The sequence below is a fragment of the Pan troglodytes genome, chromosome 18 (genome assembly GCF_028858775.2).
Source record: "Pan troglodytes isolate AG18354 chromosome 18, NHGRI_mPanTro3-v2.0_pri, whole genome shotgun sequence".
Classification (NCBI taxonomy): Eukaryota; Metazoa; Chordata; class Mammalia; order Primates; family Hominidae; genus Pan; species Pan troglodytes.
This window is the reverse complement of record NC_072416.2, coordinates 70,492,584-70,515,424: the sequence shown is the minus strand read 5'-3', so window position 1 is coordinate 70,515,424 and position 22,841 is coordinate 70,492,584. Positions and strand designations below refer to the sequence as shown.

Here is a 22,841-nt window from a genome sequence, read left to right as displayed (position 1 = left end):
TGTGGGGTAGGTAGGGAGAAGGAATTAAGCTCCCCATCTTACATCAAGGTTCTCTAAGGCGTATGTGATCTGTCTCAAGTTCATCAATGCCCACCCTTGCACTCTCTCCTAAACCTCTGTTTGGTCCATTTGATGAGGCAGAAGAAGGTTCTTCAGGGGCTGTGATGGAGAGATATACCTAATCTATCAGAGGACAGGATACAAAGTTTGAAAGTTAAAGAAGGAAGTTCCTTATGGAGTGTGTAATTGTGTGTGTAATTTTTTTTTTGAAAAATAAAAAACATGAAATTTTGGTTTTAATTTTATGCTTTTTTGAATTTGTTGAAAATAATTCAAATAAGACCTGAGCATGGAAAAGTGAAACCCCCTCTTCACTTATTCTCCCTTCCCTCACTTCCACTAAGGGAGAGGACAGTATTGAAAATTCAGTTTGTACTTATATATTAGTATTATCATTAGAGATAAAACAAAAGTTGGACTGAACTATACATGGAATTCTGCAACTTATTCTTGACAATAAGTCACAAAGCGCCTTCCATGCAGCTCTTACAGATGTGCTTAGTCCTTTTTACTGGTTGCATATTATTCCACAGTAGGGATATCTCTTCAATTATTTCTCTTAATCTCTTTAACCATTTCCCCACTGATGGGCATTTAGGTTGTTGTGTGAGAGATTTTAAGATTCTTTAGAATCTCACACTATGTGGGTGGGAAGAAGCATTACCATGGAGAATATGAACAAAGTGGGGGGGCAAGTATATATCAGACATTTGAGGATTCTTGGCGAAAAAGATTAATTTAGGTGACTCTTTTTCCCTCCTTTCTCTCCCCATGTCTTGATTGAGGGTCTCCCAGAGACATGTTCTAGAAGAAGACACTTACCAAAGCGTTACTGCTGGCCAGCTTATTTCGAAGTTCTTGAATGAGATCATCCTGTTGAGAGACCTTTTGCCAGACTTCAGACAGTCGTTTCTGGGTCTCCTGATGCTCTTGAATCATGCAAGGAGAAGTGTATATCCGTACCTTTGAATGATCACCCTTGTTCTCAGGCTCCTGAGAGATTTAAAAATAATGGGTTGATTTTGCTTATAGTTTGTGAGTTACTTCAGAATTCCATGAGCATGGAAAATCTGTAGACCTATATTCTAAAGGTATATGTTCATATATGGAAATCATGGTTTCCTTAACAAAACAAAAAATATTAACTAGTGCATATACATGTTAAAAAGTCCAAATGGTTCACAAGAGAAGACACTGAAAGATAAGTCTTCCTCCATCCTAACTATGACTCAGGTGTCCTTTTTGATGACAATCCATGTTACCAGCTTTTTGGATATCATTCAGGAATATTTTATGCATATTTGCATAAAAATCACTTTTTTTCTTACACAAATGAGTCTTTTTTTTTTTTTTTTTTTTTTTGAGATGGAGTCTCACTCTGTCGCCCAGGCTGGAGTGCAGTGGCACTATCCTGGCTCACTGCAACCTCCGCCTTCCAGGTTCAAGCGATTCTCCTGCCTCAGCCTCCCAAATAGCTAGAATTACAGGCATGTGCCACCATGCCGGGCTAATTTTTTTGTATTTTTAGTAGAGACAGGGTTTCGCCACGTTGGCCAGGCAGGTCTCAAACTGCTAACCTCAGGTGATTCACCCGCCTCAGTCTCCCAAAGTGGTGGGATTACAGGCATGAGCTACCACATCTGGCGGACAAATGAGTGTCTTATACAGTATTTAAACATTGTGTTTTCATTTGACAATTTATTTAAGATAGTTTTCATATTGTTACTTGTTGATCTATCTTACTCCTCTTTTAAAATTAATTTCAAATTACACAAGTAATTATATTTATATTGTCTCTCTAAAACATTGTAACACTACAGGCAGATCTGAATTTTTCTTCGACCATCACTTCTAATTTCATTATCTCTCTACTTTCCAGAGATGACAGTCTGTGCATATTCTAGAACTTTATACTATATTTACATAATATAAATGAATCTGTACAATATAAATTATGTTGGCTTTTTAAAACATAAAAAATGTTTTTTTACTCAGCAAGATGTGTTAGAGATTTATCAATGCTAGTACATGTGCTTCTATCTTGTTCTTTTAAATTGCTTTTAAATGTGTTGATCTGGTTTCCTACTGATGAGAATATAGGTTGTTTCCATATTTTTTTTTCTGAAACAAAGCTGAAATGAATACTTTTGTACATAAATCTTTGAGTATTTATTCTGGTAATTGTGTACATTAAATTCATAGAAGTAGGACTCCCAGATCATATTTAAAATTGGATATTGTACTATTGTCCTTCAAAGAAATTAACACCTAACACTGTCATCAACATGAGTATGGCTATTTTCCTTGAACCATGCTTGTTTTAAATGTCTTTCCCTAGACCGTTTGAAATCATGCACGAAGGTTACTGCCCTCTTATTGGTTCACAATCATAAGGGGGTAAATTGATATACATCGTGAAAAAAAAAAAAAAAGCAAAGCGTTCTAGTTTGGATGGTAGATCCTTTCCCCATTAAACTTGTCTCTCTAACTGGGCTTTTTCAGGCAAAGTTAGGAATACTTCATGTTCAGTGAGCATGAAAGCCTTCTGTGAGCAAGCTGCAGGAAGGCCAGGCAGAAATCTAAAATTGACTGTAAATAATGTTCATGTAGATAATGCAGAGTCTACAGGGGCAAATGACTGGAAAACATAACAGAAAAGCTAACAAGGAAGAAGATATCTACATATCTTCTTAATACTATGGGATGAAAAATGGAAACTAATTTAGAAGGAATAGGAGAAATATTTTCTGAAGTGAAGAAAAATGTAGATCTTCAGACTAAAAGGGTTAGTGAAGTGTTGAATGGCTTAACACCCCAAGCCTAAAAACCTCCAGTGTTCAAAGAGATAAAATAGGTAAACTATGAAAAATGAGAAACACACTGACATCTAACAATGCATCTCTAATACTGTGGTACAAGGTGGTACAAAGAAATGCAGCAGTATCTTTGAAGACTTAAGGGAAGATGCTTTTGAAAGTTTGTATATCCAGCCAAACTAGCATTCAAGGATGATGACAAAATAAACCTTGCTCAGACATGGAAATATTGAGAAATTGTGCCACCCACAATTGTTTCTGAAAGAATTAAGAAGGAATTATTTACAGCAAAAGGAAAACTCCAAGAATGCAGAAGAGGTGAAGGGACTGCCGAGCACAGTAATGAGAAACAGTTGGGTTTATTTGTAATATTTAAGAAATAGATACTTCCTATATATACACAGTGGCAGAGATTTAAAAGAAGGTGAAAAGCTTTCCAGCTCATTATATTAGGACGGCATAATGCAGACACCAATATGCAAGGAAAGCACAAAATTTAGGCCATCAAATTAATCTCATTTCTGAAAATAGATGAAAAAAATTAACTTTTAACAAATTTAGTAAAGTTCATTAAAATTATTAATAATATATTATGATCAAATAGGGTTTATTCCAGGAACATAAAGATTGTTCTATATATGAAAATCTATTCATGTAATCTGCTTCATTGATGGATAGATGCTAATAAAAACATCTGATAAAATTCAACATTCATTCCTAATAACAATTCTTGATAAGCTAAATATAGACAGTCATACTTACAATTTGAGAAAGGATATTGAAAAGAAGCCAAGAACAGGCATTATATTTAATAGTGAAATACTAGAATTACTTCCTTTAAAATGAGGAGCAAGGCAAAGAGGCTACCATTCCACTTTGCTCTAGAGATGCTGGTCAGTATGATAAGGTGGAAAATAAGTTGTGTAAATTTTGAAAGGGAAAGCAATTTAGGAAAATCCAAGACAGTCAAGTGAAAATCTGGTAAGAGAGCTCAGTAAGGTGGCAGGATAAGAGAGAAGTTTTCCTATACAACAGTAATAATACAATTAGGCCGGGCGTGGTGGCTCGCACCTGTAATCCCAGCACTTTGGGAGGCTGAGGTGGGCAGATCACTTGAGGTCAGGAGTTCAAGACCAGCCTGGCCAACATGGTGAAACCCTGTCTCTGCAAAAATAACAAAAATTAGCTGTCTGTGGTGGCACGTGCCTGTAGTCCCAGCTACCTGGAAGGCTGAGGCAGAAGAATTGCTTGAACCCAGGAGGCGGAGGTTGCAGTGAGCAGAGATTGCCTCACTGCACTCTGGACTGGGTGACAGAGTGAGACTCCATCTCAGAAACAAAAAAAATTGGCCGGGCGTGGTGGCTCATGCCTGTAATCCCAGCACTTTGGGAGGCCAAGGTAGGCAGATCACCTGAGGTCAGGAGTTCGAGGCCAGCCTGACCAACATGGAGAAACACCCGTCTCTACTAAAAGTACAAAATTAGCCAGGCCTGGTGGCGCATGCCTGTAATCCCAGCTACTCGGGAGGCTGAGGCAGGAGAATCGCTTGAACCTGGGAGGCGGATGTTGCAGTCAGCCGAGATTGCACCACTGCACTCCAGCCTGGGCAACAAGAGCGAAACTCCATCTCAAAAAAAAAAATTAATAAAATTAAATGTATAAAAGATCCCATTTATAAAACCAATAACAACTGAAATATGTCCAGGAATAAACATAGCAAGAAATACGTGAGATCTACAGAGAAAAGTACAAAATCTTACTGAAGGACACACAAGAAAACTTGCATAAAAGTAAAAATATGTCATATTCCATAGGGCATGCTAATTTCCCCCAAATTAGTACATAATTTGAAAGTCAGTCAACATAAATCTAAATTTCATTAAGAGAAGAAATAAAAAAATGGCCAAGAAAAAACAGAAAGTGTAGAAGAGTGAAGGAGGACCTGTCCTAACAGGATCTATGAAAACAAGCTACCAGTTAAAGTCACTAAAAAACTCTGACACTGGCACACGAACCGGCAGAAAGATAAAAAGAATACAGAGTCCAGAGAAGGTCCCGTGTACAGAAGAATCGGTCTGTGAGCTGGTACCTGAACCAGTGTGGAAGGCTTGGGATATTCAATAAATGGTTTTGAGGCCACTGGATATTCATTTAAATAATAAAATTCGAGCCTTATGTCATTATACATATAAAATATATATTCCAGATGGACTAAAGATAAAAACATAAAAATGCAAAATTATAAAAGTGCTAAAGAAAATATACAATAAACTTTTATAATCCTGAAGGTAGTGAAGGCCTTTCTAAGCAAGACATAAAACCTAGAATTTATAAAGGACTGACAGATCCAACTCCATAAACATTAAAATCTTCTGGCATTACATAATGGTAAAGGGATCAATGCAACAAGAAGAGCTAACTATCCTAAATATATATGCACCCAATAGAGGAGCACCCAGATTCATAAAGCAAGTTCTTAGAGACCTACAAGGAGACTTAGACTCCCACACAATAATAGTGGGAGACTTTAACACTCCACTATCAATATTAGACAGATCAACGAGACAGAAAATTAACAAGGACATCCAGGACTTGAACTCAGCTCTGCACCAAGCGGACCTAATAGACATCTACAGAACTCTCCACCCCAAATCAACAGAATATACATTCTTCTCAGCACCACATCGCACTTATTCTAAAATTGATCACATAATTGGAAGTAAAACACTCCTCAGCAAATGTAAAAGAATAGAAATCACAACAAACTGTCTCTCAGACCACAGTGAAATCAAATTAGAACTCAGGATTAAGAAACTCATTCAAAACCGCACAACTGCATGGAAACTGAACAACCTGCTCCTGAATGACTACTGGGTAAGTAATGAAATGAAGGCAGAAATAAAGATGTTCTTTGAAACCAATGAGAACAAAGACACAGCATACCGGAATCTCTGGGACACATTTAAAGCAGTGTGTAGAGGGAAATTTATAGCACTAAATTCCACAAGAGAAAGCAAGAAAGATCTGAAGTTGACACCCTAACATCACAATTAAAAGAACTAGAGAAGTAAGAGCAAACAAATTCAAAAGCTAGCAGAAGACAAGAAATAACTAAGATCAGAGTGAACTGAAGGAGATAGAGACACAAAAAAACCTTCAAAAAATCAATGAATCCAGGAGCTGGATTTTTGAGAAGATCAACAAAATAGATAGACTGCTAGCCAGACTAATAAAGAAGAAAAGAGAGAAGAATCAAATAGATGCAATAAAAAATGATAAGGGGGACATCACCACTGATTCCACAGAAATACAAACTACCATCAGAGAATACTATAAACACCTCTATGCAAATAAACTAGAAAATCTAGAAGAAATGGATAAATTCCTCGACACATACACCCTCCCAAAACTAAACCAGGAAGAAGTTGAATCTCTGAATAGACCAATAACAGGTTATGAAATTGAGGCAATAATTAATAGCCTGTCAACCAAAAAAGTTCAGGACCAGACGAATTCACAACTGAATTCTACAAGAGGTACAAAGAGGAGTTAGTACCATTCCTTCTGAAACTATTCCAATCAATAGGAAAAGAGGGAATCCTCCCTAACTCATTTTAAAAGGCCAGCATCATCCTGATACCAAAACGGAGACACAACAAAAAGAGAGAATTTTAGACCAATATCCCTGATGAACATTGATGCGAAAATCCTCAATAAAATACTGGTAAACCGAATCCAGCAGCACATCAAAAAGCTTATCTACCATGACCAAGTCGGCTTCATCTTTGGGATGCAAGGGTGGTTCAACACACGCAAATCAATAAACGTAATCCATCACATAAACAGAACCAATGACAAAAACCACATGATTATCTCAATAGATGCAGAAAAGGCCTTCGACAAAATTCAACAGCGCTTCATGCTAAAATCTCTCAATAAACTAGGTATTGATGGGACGTATCTCAAAATAATAAGAGCTATTTATGACAAACCCATAGCCAATATCATACTGAAAGGGCAAAAACTGGAAGCATTCCCTTTGAAACCCAGCACAAGACAAGGATGCCCTCTCTCACCACTCCTATTCGTATAGTATTGGAAGTTCTGGCCAGGGCAATCACGCAAGAGAAAGAAATAAAGGGTATACAATTAGGAAAAGAGGAAGTCAAATTGTCTCTGTTTGCAGATGACATGATGGTATATTTAGAAAACCCCATTGTCTCAGCCCAAAATCTCCTTAAGCTGATAAACAACTTCAGCAAAGTCTCAGGATACAAAATCAATGTGCAAAAATCACAAGCATTCCTATACATCATTAACAGACAAACAGAGAGCCAAATCATGAGTGAACTCCCATTCACAATTGCTATAAAGAGAATAAAATACCTAGGAATCCAACTTACAAGGGATGTGAAGGACCTCTTCAAGGAGAACTACAAACCACTGTTAAGGAAATAAAAGATGACACAAACAAATGGAAGAACATTCCATGCTCATGGATAGGAAGAATCAATATCATGAAAATGGCCATGCTGCCCAAAGTACTTTACAGATTCAATGCTATCCCCATAAAGCTACCACTGAGTTTCTTCACAGAATTGGAAAAAACTATTTTAAATTTTATATGGAACCAAAAAAGAGCCCCCATAGCCAAGACAATCCTAAGCAAAAAGAACAAAGCTGGAGGCATCATGCTGCCTGACTTCAAACTATATTACAAGGCTACAGTAACCAAAACAGCATGGTACTGGTACGAAAACAGAGATATAGACCAATGGAACAGAACAGAGGCCTCAGAAATAACACCACACATCTACAACCCTCTAATCTTTGACAAACCTGACAAAAACAACCAACGGGGAAAGGATTCCCTATTTAATAAATGGTGCTGGGAAAACTGGCTAGCCATATGCAGAAAGCTGAAACTGGATCCCTTCCTTACACCTTATACAAAAATTAACTCAAGATGGATTAAAGACTTAAATGTAAGACCTAAAACCATATAAACCCTAGAAGAAAACCTAGGCAATACCATTTAGGACATAGGCACGGGCAAAGACTTCATGACTAAAACACCAATAGCAATGGCAACTAAAGCCAAAATAGACAAATGGGATCTCATTAAACTAAAGAGCTTCTGCACAGCAAAAGAAACTATCAGAGGAGTGAACAGGCAACCTACGGATTGGGAGAAAATGTTTGCAATCTATCCATCTGACAAAGGGCTAATATCCAGAATCTACAAAGAACTTAAACAAATTTACAAGAAAAAAACAACCCCATCAAAAAATGGGCAAAGAATATGAACAGACACTTCTCAAAAGAAGACATTTATGCAGCCAAGAAAGATATGAAAAAAAGCTCATCATCACCGGTCATTAGAGAAGTGCAAGTCAAAACCACAATGAGATACCATCTCATGCCAGTTAGAATGGTGATCATTAAAAAGTCAGAAAACAACAGATACTGGAGAGGATGTAGAGAAATAGGAACACTTTTACACTGTTGGTGGGAGTGTAAATTAGTTCAATCATTGTGGAAGACAGTGTGGTGATTCCTCAAGGATCTAGAACTAGAAATGCCATTTGACCCAGCAATTCCATTACTGGGTATATACCCAAAGGATTATAAGTAATTCTATTATAAAGACACAGGCACACATATGTTTACTGCCACACTGTTCACAATAGCAAAGTCTTGGAACCAACCCAAATGCCCAGCAGTGTAGACCGGATAAAGAAAATGTGGCACATACACACCATGGAATACTATGCAGCCATAAAAAAGGATGAGTTCATGTCCTTTGCAGGTACCTGGATGAAACTGGAAACCATCATTTTCAGCAAAGTAACAACAAGAAGAGAAAACCAAACACCGCATGTTCTCACTCGTAAGTGGGAGTTGAACAATGAGAACACATGGATACAGGGCAGGGAACATCACACACGGGGGCCTGTCGGGGGGTGGGGGGCTGGAGGAGGGATAGCATTAGGAGAAATACCTAATGTAAATGACAAGTTGATAGGTGCAGCAAACCAACATGGCACATGTTTACCTATGTAACAAACCTGCACGTTGTGCACATGTACCCCAGAACTTAAAGTATAATAATAAAAAATAAAAAAAAAATTAAAATATTTTGTATGGTGAAAAATACCACTAATAAAGTAAAATGAAAAGTTACAGACTGGGAGAAAATATTTGCCACATATGTAATGAAGCATTATTGCCTGTAATATATTAAGAAGCTCCTGTACACCAATAGAAAAAAAGACTAAAAACCCAGTAAAAAATGTGTTAACAAGTAATTCATAAAACAGAAATCCATATGACCAATATGCTTATGAATAGTGCTCAATCCTTCATAAGTGTGGTGGAGACTGTGCTGGGCCTTCCAGATCCCCTTTGGCAATGAAGGACTTGTTGCCCTTTATGGGGATTGTGTAGGCTGAAGAAAACTGCTTTGCCCAAGGCCAAGCACCTCTCCTTATGGGGCCCACATCCCATAACTGATGACGACATGGAGGCTTAAAGGCCAGCTCCCTTCCCTTCAATTTAGCAAGGCTCTGAAGGTTCATCCAGCTCTGTGGGGTTGGCTGAGGCCTTTGTTGAGACTACATCGCAGCTCGACTTCTTCCTTTGCCCAACCTTGCTTTCCGCTCCTTCCTTTCACTGGTGCTAATACCAAGAGCTCTCCCTAAAAACGTCCTGCACACTACTCTGTCTTAGAGTTGGCTTCCTGGGGAACCCAACCTGCGACTATTAGAACTAAGGTAATGAAAATTGTAACTAGTAAACGTTATCTCCCTACCCATCAGTGTTTAGCACAACTTTAAAAGAATGAAAACGTACAGTGTGGATGGGTGTGGGGAAATACGCTCTCTTAATTATTATTGGTAAAAGTGTAAACTGGTAGAACCTTTTTGGTATATAATTTAGAAGTATCTTTAAACAATAAAAATAAGCATATCCTTTGACCCAGCAATCACACTTCAAGAATTATCCAAAAGAAATAAGGAAGTCAATTACAGCTCGTTTGTAAAAAAGAGGAAAAAACAGGTCAATAGGTAGTACATCCCTACTACAGAATACAAGGTAGTAAGTAAAATAAATTGTCAAGATGTGCAGTTTAGGCTGGGCACGGTGGCTCACGCCTGTAATCCTAGCACTTTGGGAGGCTGAGGTGAGTGGATCACATGAGGTCAGGAGTTCAAGACCAGCCTGGCTAACATGGCGAAACCATGTCTCTACTAAAAATACAAAAACTGGCCGGGCATGGTGGCGCGTGACTGTAGTCCCAGATACTCTGGAGGCTGAGTCAGCAGAATCACTTGAACCTGGGAGATGGAGGCCTCAGTGAGCCAAGATTGCACCACTATCTCAAAAAAAAAAAATGTGCATTTTGAAAGTAAGTTTTAAAACCACATTGATAACCACTTAGGTAAAAATAACCTCCTGCCCATTTATATATGTAACTGTATATAGCACAAGCCCCGAGAGGATTCTCAACACATGATTCAAGTAATTACCTAAGAAGAGGAGGAGAATGATGGGGAAGAGGTTGAAGGCAGACTTTCATATTTAATCTCCGTACTTCTGTCTAGAGAGCCTATAATAATTGTATTACTTGTGTAATTAAAAGTAGCAGTTAAAAGAAAAAAGAAACAAATCAGGTGTTTCGACTTTTCTTTCCCATGTTTCATAGCTTTTCCCCCTATTTGATCCTGAAGTTGTGGTTTGCATGAGTCCTGTGGCCTAGCAGAGCCCCCTGCCGGACCCCCATGAGAACTAAGAAAAGATTGGACATTGTTAGGGAGAGCTGTTGGTATTAACACCTGTGAAAGGAAGAGGGCGGAAGCAGGGTTGGGCAGAGGGAGATGAGCTGTGATGCAATCTCAACAAAGGCTCAGCCAACCTCACAGGGAACTGCGGGGCTGAAGCTTATTTGGTAATTCTCTTTTGGCGTTATTTGAAGTGGTGGCTCTTTATGTTAATTAAAGAGCCTCAAAATTGTGAAGAAGTGATCTTATAGGATATGTGAAAGCTGGAGGTTCAAAAGCTGAGGGCTACAAAATCAAGGGCAGGAAGTGACATCTGGGTAAAGGTTTGGGTTTCCAGTGGAGGAGGCTGGGACTGTCTGAGGGGACCACCTGGGAGAACATCCACTTGCCTGGATTGAATGGCCTGGCTTAAGTCCTACCTGACCCATGATCCCGCCGAGTTCCCCCTGCAACATCTTCACTTGGCATTCTAGTAACTCGATGTTGCTCAGGGAAGACTGGTATTTATCCCTGTAGAGGTTTAAGCTCCTCTCTAGGGAGGCGATCTTGTCCCCGGCCAAGGCGAGTTGCTCCTGCGCCAAATGGAGCTTCTCCCCTGTGTTCTCGTTGTGATTTCCCATTTCCTCCTCATAGAGAATCACCTGTAGGTGTAGGAATAAATCCACATTGAGCCCATGGAAGCACGTAATGAGGAAAGGATGCGGTTGTAAGATTCCCTGCAGAGAAGTCTTGTATCTAAACCAGAAGACCAGGTGAACAGAAGAGAAGGCTGCACAGATCTAAAAGCTACAGTATGTAATATCAAGATGCTAATGATTGGAAATAAAAAAAGGTGGCCCTAGTTAGAGGTAAGCTCCTTCAAGGCAGGACCATATCCATTTCCCATTCTGCCCAGCATGTGGCAGGAACTCAATAAATACTTGCTAGTTGATTAATAGGAATGAATTTGTATAGCTCTGTTTTTTAAGGGCTTGAAATGCTGGTATTTTTTCCTTCCCAGGCATTCTCTAGAGGTTGAACTTAGAAAATGTAGACTTCCTCCTGCACACAGGACTATGTCAGGAAAGTTCCCAAGAGACAGGTGGGGAACATGACCCAAAGTTCCTCTGGGATTTGCACAATCCTTGTTTAGATTTATTTTCTTCCTCATCAAGTAATTAGTCAACAAACTGACAGATATTTATTGAAAGCTCACGAGCATTTTGTTAAGTGCAGAGGGGATATATACATATTAGACATATGCTCACCCCTCAAAGAGTTTAAAACTTTCACAATCTTGGGGACATAAGATTTAAAATGAATAAACAGCTGTAGGTAGTTGAGTATGCTAAATTGTATGGCTCGAATTTGATGTGTTGAAGGAGTTAACAGCAGAAGAGTCATGAAGGATGGCTTTATATTAGTTTAAATAATCCAATGTAGAATGCTGATAGAACATGTTCCATTAGTTTAAGCTCATTATACTTGCTGTCTGTCATTTGAGATTCTTCTTAGGAAAGGATAACTTTGTGTAAGGTGTCTACTACGTAAGGGGAAGAGGAGAGGAATATTTTATATCCAAATATTTGTAACCGAAGCTGTCAGTGGCCAGCCCATATCCCCTGGGCACTTGCTATTTCTTTGCAAGTTAACCCCATTCCCACTGCAAGCATGTTCAACTCTGCCTAAGGGCTTCTCTAATACCAGGAGCCCATTCAACCAGAGAGGCAAGACAGGGTAGGTTAGAAGTGCTGGGGGGTTAACGCCCTCAGGAGCAGCCCTCAACCAATGACTGGGGCTATGTTGGTGGGTTCACTCTGAGGCACGTTCTACACTATCTCCCAGAGTTCCCCAGAGGGACCAAGCAAGCAATCTACTCAATACCAGTGTCCTTTATGGGCTTCCGGTCCTTCTTTGACTCACTTGCTCATGTGCATGCAGGAATCACCTCCGGAATTAGTTACTTGAATTTATATCCTTGTCTTAGGGTCTGCTGTTCAGTGAACCCAACCTTAGACAGAAGTTTGATGAGGCTGTGCAACAAGACATTGGGGGAACTTGGCAGAATGTCTAAAATAATTTTCTCAATGCTTTCTCGGTTTGGGATCTTTGACAGTGACTGTTATTTGCCGAGTCCTGTATGTATTCTCCCGCTCTTCCTTACTAATAGAACTTTGACTCTACTGGGGGCAGCAATGCACCTCCTAAAACACCACATTTCCTAGGCTTCCTAGAAACTAGCTGTTGCCATGTGACTAATTCTGGCCAGGGATATTTAAGTGAAGGTGTTGTGGCTTCCGGAAAGTGTCCTTAAAAGGAAGGGAGTGTGCCTTTCCCTTCCACCCTTGTCACCTGGTCCTCTGCCCTTTTATCTGGATTATTTGGAACAAGGATGTGGCCGGGTATGGTGACTCACGCCTGTAACCCCAGCACTTTGGGAGGCCAAGATGGGCGGATCACCCGAGGTCAGGAGTTCAAGACCAGCCTGGCCAACATGGTGAAACCCCGTCTCTACTAAAAATACAAAAATTAGCCGGGTGTGGTGGTGCGTGCCTGTAATCCCAGCTACTCAGCAGGCTGTGGCAGGAGAGTCACTTGAACTTGGGAGGCAGAGGTTGCAGTGAGCCAAGATCGGGCCAATGCATCCCAGCCTGGGCGACAGATTGAGACTTCGTCTCAAAAAAAAAAAAAAAAAAAAAAAAAGGATGTGACGGTTGAAGCTCCAGCAGGCACCTCAGGTGACTTAGAGAATGGAAGCCCTGAGCTGATGCTGGTGGAACCCAAGGATAGACCCTTAGACCTGATGACACACACAGTTGGCATAACAGCAACAGACCACCTGTCTCTGACCTTTTTAAATATGACACAGAAATCAACTAGCTTATTTATTTTCTGTTATATGCTGCTAAATAGAATCCCAACTCATTCAGGGTCACTTTATCCAGGCTGGACCCTTTTATTTAAGTTGTAGTGAACCAGTAAGTTTTAACACAGCCCTGCACTATCTTTTTAAAACTATGTGTGTGTGCACAGGCTAAGTCATAGATTATATTTGTAGGATTAGAATAACCTTTCTCTGTTCCTCCCACTCTTAATTCTTTTGAGCAGATTTTCACTAGGTGACAATATTCCCTTTTTAAAAAGTCTATGGTCTTTAAGGTCCTTCCTAAAGTCCTTGAAGTTAGTCCTTAAGCAACAGCACCATCCAAAACACTCTTCGAAATTTTTTTTTCTTCTCCGTCCTTCCAATAGAACCTAACTCTTTGAAATTTTATCTTTAAATCTAAAGAAAGAAAATGCCAGGGGAAACCCCAGGATGGAAGAGTATGTCTGTCCCATCATTTAGAACCCACGGTTTACTGCAGCTAGTGCTATCACTGCTCAAGTGGTTTTAGTGCTGCAGCTTTGGGTCCTTGGAATTTACTTGGGATTCTAAAGGGGTGGTACTCTTCGGCTTAGAAAATACCACCCTGGAACATGAATGGGAATTAATGTCCTGAATATATCTAAGTGAAGTCTATATGATCTAAAACTCCAGTCTGAAAAAATTACCTGGTACTGTCAATGATTGACTCCCACTCAACATCTGGTTATCTTATCTAGTGTGCACGTGCCAGGAATTTATATATTATCAAGACCTTACTTTTCTAAAAATGGTGGATTTAATGGACCTTATACCTCTTTGATGACCCTCAGAGACCTACAGTCTTTTGCATTTACATTGCAATGGTAATAGAATGGAGAAGATGGACTTATACACACACACACACACACACACACACACACACACATGCCTGCACACACACTCCACATATTCCACATGCATGAATACTGCAGCTTTCACCGAGTTATGCCATTCAGTTTAGTTTCCTTCTGCTCAGCTTCAAAAAGATCAAGAATTAAAGGGGGAAGGTTTATAAAACCTGCTCGGGATGTTGCAAAGCTCTCCTAAGTCCAGCGTCTGCTTTCTAGTGGGCCTGGTCTGATTTCTGCAGGTACCTAAGAATGTGGGTTATTTCCATGGTTAATCTGTCTATACCTCATCTTCTTTCAGTTTGCAGTGATGGTGTAGAAGAACCAGGTCGGAAGTCTGCTTCTCTAGGATGGACTGATACTGGCGGAGAGAATAGTAAGAAGTCTGCAACTCCTCTGTGCGAAACTCCAGTTCTTGTTGAAGGACCAGCAATTTTTTCTTCAGTTGCTGGAGTTGTCTCAGATGACACTGTTTACTGGACCCAAATTCCACCTCTGACTCCTCGAATGCTAATGCCTGTGCTTGCTTCTTGTCCTACCATAGAGACAGGATATACAAAAAAGGCTTTAGATCATCACTAAGGACGTATTCATTCCAGGATTTTTTTTTCATTTGTTCATTCATTCACATCCATCTATCCATCTTTTTATCTTTTCATCTACAGAGATCTTATTAAACATTTCACTCTATTCACAAGGAAATGTATCACTTAGTATTCCCACTCAGTAAGAAGAGTTCAGTAGAAGAAAAAAAATGGTTCTTATCTACCAAAATCTTACTATTTAGGTCAGAAGAAAAAATATACACATAAAGGACCTAGGGAGATATGTGTAATAATATGCTGAGGTGTTGCCTTCCCATATAAAGATAACACTAGTGACTTGGAAGGAAATGGATTTCTGGCCTTGGTTCTTGGACTAAACTTGGTATTAAAAACCCCTGGGTAAAGGAGCATTGCAATGAGTCAAGGGTGAATTCTTGGGGATTTTGAAACGCTGAAAAATGAGAGCCAGAGATATTGTTCAGGTACATCTGGGCACTGACTCTGTCTCCTTCTCCTGAAGGAAGATGTGACCTTGCGGATGCTGACTCTGTGTGCGTGCGTGTGCGTGTGTGTGTGTGTGTGTGTGTGTATGTGTGTGTGTGGTGTGATCTCTTCTTGCTAATCCACAATCTATCTGAAATGCTGCTAGGCTCATCCTTCATTTTCATTCATTCATTCATTCACTCAACAGACACAGGCTAAGCACCTATGTTTTACCAGGTATTCTGCTGGTAGGACACATCTCTGAGTTGCTGATGCTTCTATATTTCCTATATTTTCCAGCATCCCTTATGACAATGACACGTGAGGTTAAGGTGGATAAAGAGGGTAGCCTGTGGGCAGTCCTTAGCATCCAACCCTGCTTATTATCCTCCTACTCATTCTTTAAGATTCTGTTTAAATCCTGCTCTCCTTCCTGTTTTTTCCCTGCAAAGCTGTCTTTGCACCAGTACCACAGACTTTGCTAGCATGTCCTTAATGTGCTATTCTGTATTCTGTCTGTAATTATTTCTGTGCATTTTAACTTCTAATTAGATTATAAACTCCTGGAGGGCAGGGCCATGTTTGCTGTTATGGGGCCTAGATTACAGATTCATACATACCTATGTATTGAATGAAAGAAATGAAAATAGCGTCCAAGCAATCTCATTGGCTCCCGAGGGGTTGAGCTTGTGGCCTTGGCCTCATTAACAGAGTACTTCTAATACAGTGGCTTTCAAATTTTTAAATTAACTTTTTGAAAACAGATTTATTGAGGTATACTTTGCATATCATGAAATGCAACCATTGTTAAGTGTGCAACTCAATGACTTGTAATAAACTTATAGAATTGTGTGACCATCATTACAATGTTTTAGAACATTTCTATCAACCCCCCACGTTTCCTCATGCCCATTTTCAGTCACCCCTGCTCCCTCCTCCAGCTCCAGGCAACCACAAATCTGCTTTCTGCCTCTATGGATTTTCTGCCTTTTCTAGACGTTTCACATATGGAATTGTATAATATGTCATTTTTTGGCTTCTTATAAATAAAAATATATATTTATTTTATTTTGAGACGGAGTCTCGCTCCATCACCCAGGCTGGAGTGTAGTGGTGTGATCTTGGCTCGCTGCAACCTCCACCTCCCCGGTTCAAGTGATTCTAATGCCTCAGCCTCCGGAGTAGCTGGGATTACAGGTGTGCGCTACCACACCCAGCTAATTTTTGTATTTTTAGTAGAGATGGGGTTTTGCCATGCTGGCCAAGTTGGTCTCGAACTCCTAAGCTCATGCGATCTGCCCACCTTGACCTCCCAAAGTGCTGGGATTACAGGTGTGAGCCACTGTGCCTGGCTGCATAATGTTTTTGAGGTTCATCCAGGTTGCGGCAAGAATCAGTATTGGAGGCCGGGCGCGGTGGCTCACGCCTGTAATCCCAGGACTTTGGGAGGCCGAGGTGGGTGGATCATGAGGTCAGGAGATCGAGACCATCCTGGCTAACACAGTGAAACCCCGTCTCCACTAAAAATACAAAAAAAATTAGCCAGGCGTGGTGGCGGGCGCCTGTAGTCCCAGCTACTCAGGAGGCTGAGGCAGGAGAATGGCATGAACCTGGGAGGCAGAGCTTGCATTGAGCTGAGATCGTGCCACTGCACTCCAGCCTGAGCGACAGAGTGAGACTCTGTCTCAGAAAAAAAAAAAAATCAGTATTTGATTCCTTTTTATTGCTGGATAGTATTCCATTGTATAAATATACCATATTTGGTTTATCTGTTCACCAGTTGATGGATATTTGGGTTGTTTCAGTTTTTGGCAATTACAAATACTGCTGCTATGAACATTAACCATATTAGCCTTTGTGTGGGTATGTTATTTTCATCTAATTAAGGTGCTCAGCAAATAATTTGGTACACCTAGTATATCAAGCACTACACTACGTAATGGGGATATAGCAGTATATAAAACAGACAAAATCGGCTGGGTGCGGTGGCTCACACCTGTAATCCCAGCACTTTGGGAGGCGGAGGCAGGCAGATCACGAGGTCAGGAGATCGAGACCATCCTGGCTAACACGGTGAAACCCCATCTCTACTAAAAATAAAAAAAAAATTAGCCGTGTGTGGTGGCGGGCGCCTGTAGTCCCGGCTACTCAGGAGGTTGAGGCAGGAAAATGGCGTGAACCCGGGAGGCAGAGCTTGCAGTGAGACCGCACCACTGCACGCCAGCCTGGGCAACAGAGCGAGACTCCATCTCAAAAAAAAAAAAAAACAGACAAAATCCTGAGTTTGTGGAGTTTGCATCTAATATGGGGAGAGAGAAAACTAAGCAAGTATATATGTAGTGTATTAGAAGGACAAAATGCAACAGGGGAGAGTGAAACGGGAGGAAGATGAGGAATGCCAGGATGGAGGAGGTTACATTTTTGAATTAAATGTTTGCATGGAAGGCCAAATTGAGAAGCTGACGTTTGAACCAAAACTTGAAGGAGGCAAAAGAAGGTATCTGGAATGCTCCAGGGAGTGATGGCCTTGGAGGTGGAAGCATGCCTGGTGGTATTTGAGGAGCCCCAGGGGTTGCAGCCACTTTTTTTTCTGGCTGGAGCAGAGACAGTAAGGGGGAAAGCTGTGCCTGATGGAGTGAGATAGGAAAAGAGGTGAGGTCTTTAGGATCGTATAGCCATTCTCGAGACTTTAACTTCTTTTGGGGAGATGAAAGGCCTTTGGAGGGTACTGAACAGAGGAGCAACATGATCTCCCTGAGCTTTTATGAAGGTCACACTGGCTGTTTATTGGAAATCAACTCTAGGCAGGCAAAGACAGAAAGACCAGGTAGGAGGCTACTGCAATAATCCAGACAAAGGATGACGGCGTGGACCAAGATGGTAGCAATGGAGGGCGGGAGAAGTGGTTGGGTTCTAGATGTATCTTGAAGTGACAGGACATAGGATTTGCTGCTGGGTTACAGGTTAGATGGTGGGACATGATGGTCATCCGTAACAGATGATGCCAGGGTTTTTGTCTGAGTAACTGGGGAGATGGAATTTTAATGAGATTAATTCAGTAAGAGCTGGGACCTGAAAGACAAAAAAACTCTACTGAGAGTGGTGGTGGCAGCACAGGGAAGGTAAAGGAGGCTTAACCCAGTCCAGAACCAGAAAGATGCTAGCTGATTGTGTCAGCACAATCTGAATGACCCTTTCCAGGCTCTCTTGGAAGTGTCTCATCTTAAGTGCCTCAGAATTGAGAAGAGAGACAGAGAAAATGGACCCACTATGGTCACCAGGCAAAAGAAATCCTAGGCAAAGACACGCCAGTGTAGGTGGCTGGAGGAAAGTTGATGAGACCTCTTTTCTAAGTTGTTCTAAGTTGAACAAAGCTAAATTTTGTATTTACTCTGTGTAGCTATAATTGCCAGCATTTATATTAAATGTTGTTTTTAAGGGCTTTCATTCTTTTCAAGATAAAAACACTGCTATTCTCACAACTCATCTGTGAATGAGGTTTGGAGAGAAGAGAGTTGGGAGTAGCGTGTGTGGTGTGCTCATGTATGTGTGTGTACATGCACATACACGGATAGAGGGGCTTCTGAAGAGCCTGAGTCCTCCTGCTTACATAGTAAGTTAGGAGGGTGGGGAGCTACCTGGAAAAAAACATGATCGCAAGTAAGTACTTAACGTGGACAGAATTAATGCAAAGGAGTGAACATCCTGTGGTAGGGTTAATTCAGAAGGGCTTATTTTAGTATAAATCCAATAAAATTCTTATCAGGCCAGGCATGGTGGCTCATCCCTATAATCCCAGCACTTTGGGAGGCCAAAGTGGGTGAATGGCTTGAGATGAGGAGTTCAAGACCAGCCTGGGCAAGATAGCGAGACCACCATCTTTATAAAAAATAAAAAAATTAGCCATGCATGTTGGCACGTGCCTGTAGTCCCAGCTACTTGGGAGGCTGAGGCGAGAGAATCACTTGAGCCCTGGAGTTTGAAGCTTCAGTGAGCTATGGTCACACCACTGCACCCCAGCCTGGGCAACAGAGCAAGACACTGTCTCAGAAAATATCCTTATCAGATTTTGCCAAAATCCTTTTTCTTTTGGCTTTGTAAGCATCTGTCCACTGCTGAGTGTGTATGACCCTGCTGAAAACTAACCGTGGTCTCCTTCATTCTTTGCTTCTCTTTGCTTCCACGTCCCTATTTTTTCTTCACTGCCCAGAAGAATGAGAGAAATGCTCTTCTTTTAAAAGAAGTCAAACTCTCTCTCTCTTTAGGGCTTCCCCTCTAGTACCTGGTACCCCCATCTATACTTAGGTGTGCTCAGAACTACTCTTTGGTCTTAAAGCTTCCGGTGGGAAATAAATGCTTTTTTCTAAATGATGTGTATAAAGCTTAGCAGCCTGGCAGGGATACTGGTGAAATGTCAATGCTTTATCTTCCCCAGAGGTCGTCTTGGATCTTCTGGGTTTAATTTTGGTCTGAGGCAACATGATGGGCTAGCCAGATGATGAGATTTTATGCAACTCTTCCAGTACAGGACAAATATAGCACCCAACCTAATTTGCCTGGTTATAAAGATCCAAGGACTGCTTCTATCTGCAGAGAAACTAGAGTTCTTTGGATAGGAATTTTAAACATTTGCACACTATAGATATCAATGGGTTTAGAGGAATCAAATTTCAAAGACTTGGAGAAATGCCTAGACTTATTTGAGACCTATTAAATTTCTACTTATTTATCCTTCTAAATTCTAAAGGAATAGAAAAAGACACGCTATGGATGAAGCCTACATTTCACTTACAAATGTGCTGAAGAGCAGTATCACAAAGGCACCAACTTATTTCCTATTGCTTCTTTGTCTTTTTTTTTTTTTAAACATTCTTCCTAATGAAGACACAGATATTTTATTAAGAGTCTTCTTTGACTTTTAAACTGAGATCTGAAGAAAATAAGTACGTTGGAAATGATTTTACAGAGGTAAGACTAGTTCTTAAAATGACCATCTGGAGTGAGATGTGATTCTGGAGGCCATCTGGTCTACCAGGTTTCTCAGCTGGATTTCTATCCAGGTCTCAGCTGCTAGAAAAGATGGGGACTGCTGGCTGTTCATAGGAACCTGTTCCCATATTTAGTACACATTTCATCCCTACTTGTGGTCAAAGAGATTATAGCTATTGCTCCTTCCTTGCCTATGTGGCCACTTGATCACAGAAGGAAATTAATTGGCCTGGCATGATTTGCCTTTTGAAAAGTCACGTTGGTTTCCACCCAATACTTTATGCTTTTCAAGTTGATGCTAATTGATTGATGTTAAGTTCTGTATTTTCCTTGTATTGAAGTTAAGCTGACAGGTCTATAATTACCAGGATTGTCCTTTTTCCCTTTTTAAAAAGATGAGCACTTCATTTACCCTTTTTCAGTCTACAGGGACTTTCTTTATCCTTTTGAGTTCTCAAAAATAATCACTTGCAGCTATGTAATAACACCTGCCAATTCCCTAAGTACTCTTCGAAGTATGTCATCAGGCCCTGCTGATTTGCCTAAAGCTGGCTTTTCAAAATACTTTTTAACCATTTTATTCCCTGTTCTAGTTTGCGCTGACTAGGTTGGCATTGTTCTGATAACTGAATCCCTAATGATTTTTTTTTTTCATTTAAGAACCGAAAAGTCTCACTATCTTTTTTTAATGGAGATTTTTTTCTTTATTGAGAAACTTAAGACTTGGATACATCAAACTGAATTAATTTCCTGGGGAGGGGACCAAAACCCACAATAGAAAAAGGAAGTTAACACTGTCCGGGCCATAGCAGAACCCAGAGAATACATTTGTATAGTTGAAAAACTCTAAGTGCTTCATATTTGACCTTTTGATACAGCATGATCTATTAAATTTGTGATATGTATTCTTGGTGTTGAGGTCTATAGAACAATCTAGGAAGTCTTCAAACTTTGAGCTGAATTGCATGAGGGGTTATTTGGCTTTTGAATCAGTTTCTCCTTGTTCACAAGGTAGCAGCAGCAACCATTAGCACAGATGAGGACTAACTCACTTTTTCAGTCATTGTCATGAACTTCTGTTCCTATCTTTGAAGTAAGTGAGATATTTCCTTTGAACTCTAGTTTAGCCTTATATCACTGGATAGGTTTATCTGTTACTTTTTTTTTTTTTTTTTTTTTTTTGAGATGGAATCTCACTCTGTTGCCAAGGCTGGAGTGAAGTGGCATGATCTCAGCTCACTGCAACCTCTGTCCCCTGGATTCAAGCGATTTTCTTGCCTCATCCTCCCGAGTAGCTGGGATTATAGGCGCCTGCTACCATGCCTGGCTAATTTTTGTATTTTTAGTAGAGATGGGGTTTCGTCATGTTGGCCAGGCTGGCGTCAAACTCCTGACCTCAGGTGATCCACCCGCCTCAGCCTCCCAAAGTGCTGGGATTATAGGCGTGAGCCACCGTGCCCGGCCTTATCTGTTATTTCTTATGTCTTCTACAAATTGCATGTCTTGTACTTCCTTGTACTAGCAGAGCATAGAACTGTATGTTTAAGTGACATGAATTAATTTTAGATGCATCTTTCTGATGCAGACATTCTTCTCACTAGTGACTTCTGCTTGCCTGACGTTCACTTTAAAAAAAGTATTTTAGAATAATTTTTGATTTACAGAAAAATTGCAAAAGTAGCCCAGAGAGTTCCCATATGTTCTTCATACAGCTTTCCCTAAGGTTAACTTCTTAAATAACTGGGTACATTTGTCTAAACTAAGAAATTAATGTTGGAAGATTACTATGAACTATACTTTATTGGATTTCACCAGTTTTTCCACTAACGTGTTTTTTCTGTTCCAATATCCAATCCAGGATTTCACATTGCATTTAGAAGATTCAGTGAAATATTTTTTTTCATTCCCAATGATTCACAATGATACTGTGTAATAATGCCCATCAAGATTCTACTAATCTTTACATCTTCAACAAATTACTTTTATCCACAGGAATCAAACTTGCCTTATATAGTTTTATGCTAAAAAGTGTCCTCTGTACGCTTCAAAGATGAGTTTGGCAATCTGAGCTCTACTGAATATCAGGGCATGCACCCTATGCTACCATCAGGGAATGGAGCCTGGGAAAATTGCTCAGAAGGCCCTTTCTTTTCTGGTTTGATCATTTTATTATGATATCTCTGTTGTTCTTTTCTCCTTTCACTTTGAGATGCTCTTTTGATTCCTGGGCAGGGCCAGGACTACAGTGAGGCAAGTGAGGTGCAAATTTTAAGGAGGCACTCAGTCTCAGGGTGGAGCACATGCAGGTTGGCACCTGAAGAGCTTGTGCCCATGAATTTTGCACCTTAGCCACCTCATTTGCTTCACCCTATTTCCTGCTGTGTTCCTGGGATTGGGAGCATAACGTAGTTTTGATTTGCAAGGTCATGCCGTTT

The 22,841-nt window shown here is 40.3% G+C and overlaps 1 protein-coding gene across 25 annotated transcripts in view; it reads right to left on the bottom strand.

Annotated features, from left to right (window-relative positions):
• Window positions 1–22,841, bottom strand: part of PMFBP1 (polyamine modulated factor 1 binding protein 1) — a 109,300-nt gene that overhangs the window by 20,407 nt on the left and 66,052 nt on the right. For 18 of the 25 annotated variants that reach the window (XR_010152419.1, XR_010152417.1, XR_010152418.1 and 15 more), the window contains 3 exons: window positions 14,676–14,924; window positions 11,077–11,298; window positions 883–1,053 (listed from right to left, as the gene is read on the bottom strand). Coding sequence is in view for 22 of the 25 variants with exons in the window: in XM_063797363.1 (XP_063653433.1) it covers window positions 883–1,053; window positions 11,077–11,298; window positions 14,676–14,924 (642 nt within the window). In the remaining 3 variants the exon portion in view is untranslated. Of the gene's footprint in view, window positions 1–882; window positions 1,054–10,405; window positions 10,481–11,076; window positions 11,299–14,675; window positions 14,925–22,841 lie in introns of those variants that run through there. The other 7 variants (XM_063797366.1, XM_063797365.1, XM_054669521.2 and 4 more) reach the window with 2 other exon arrangements.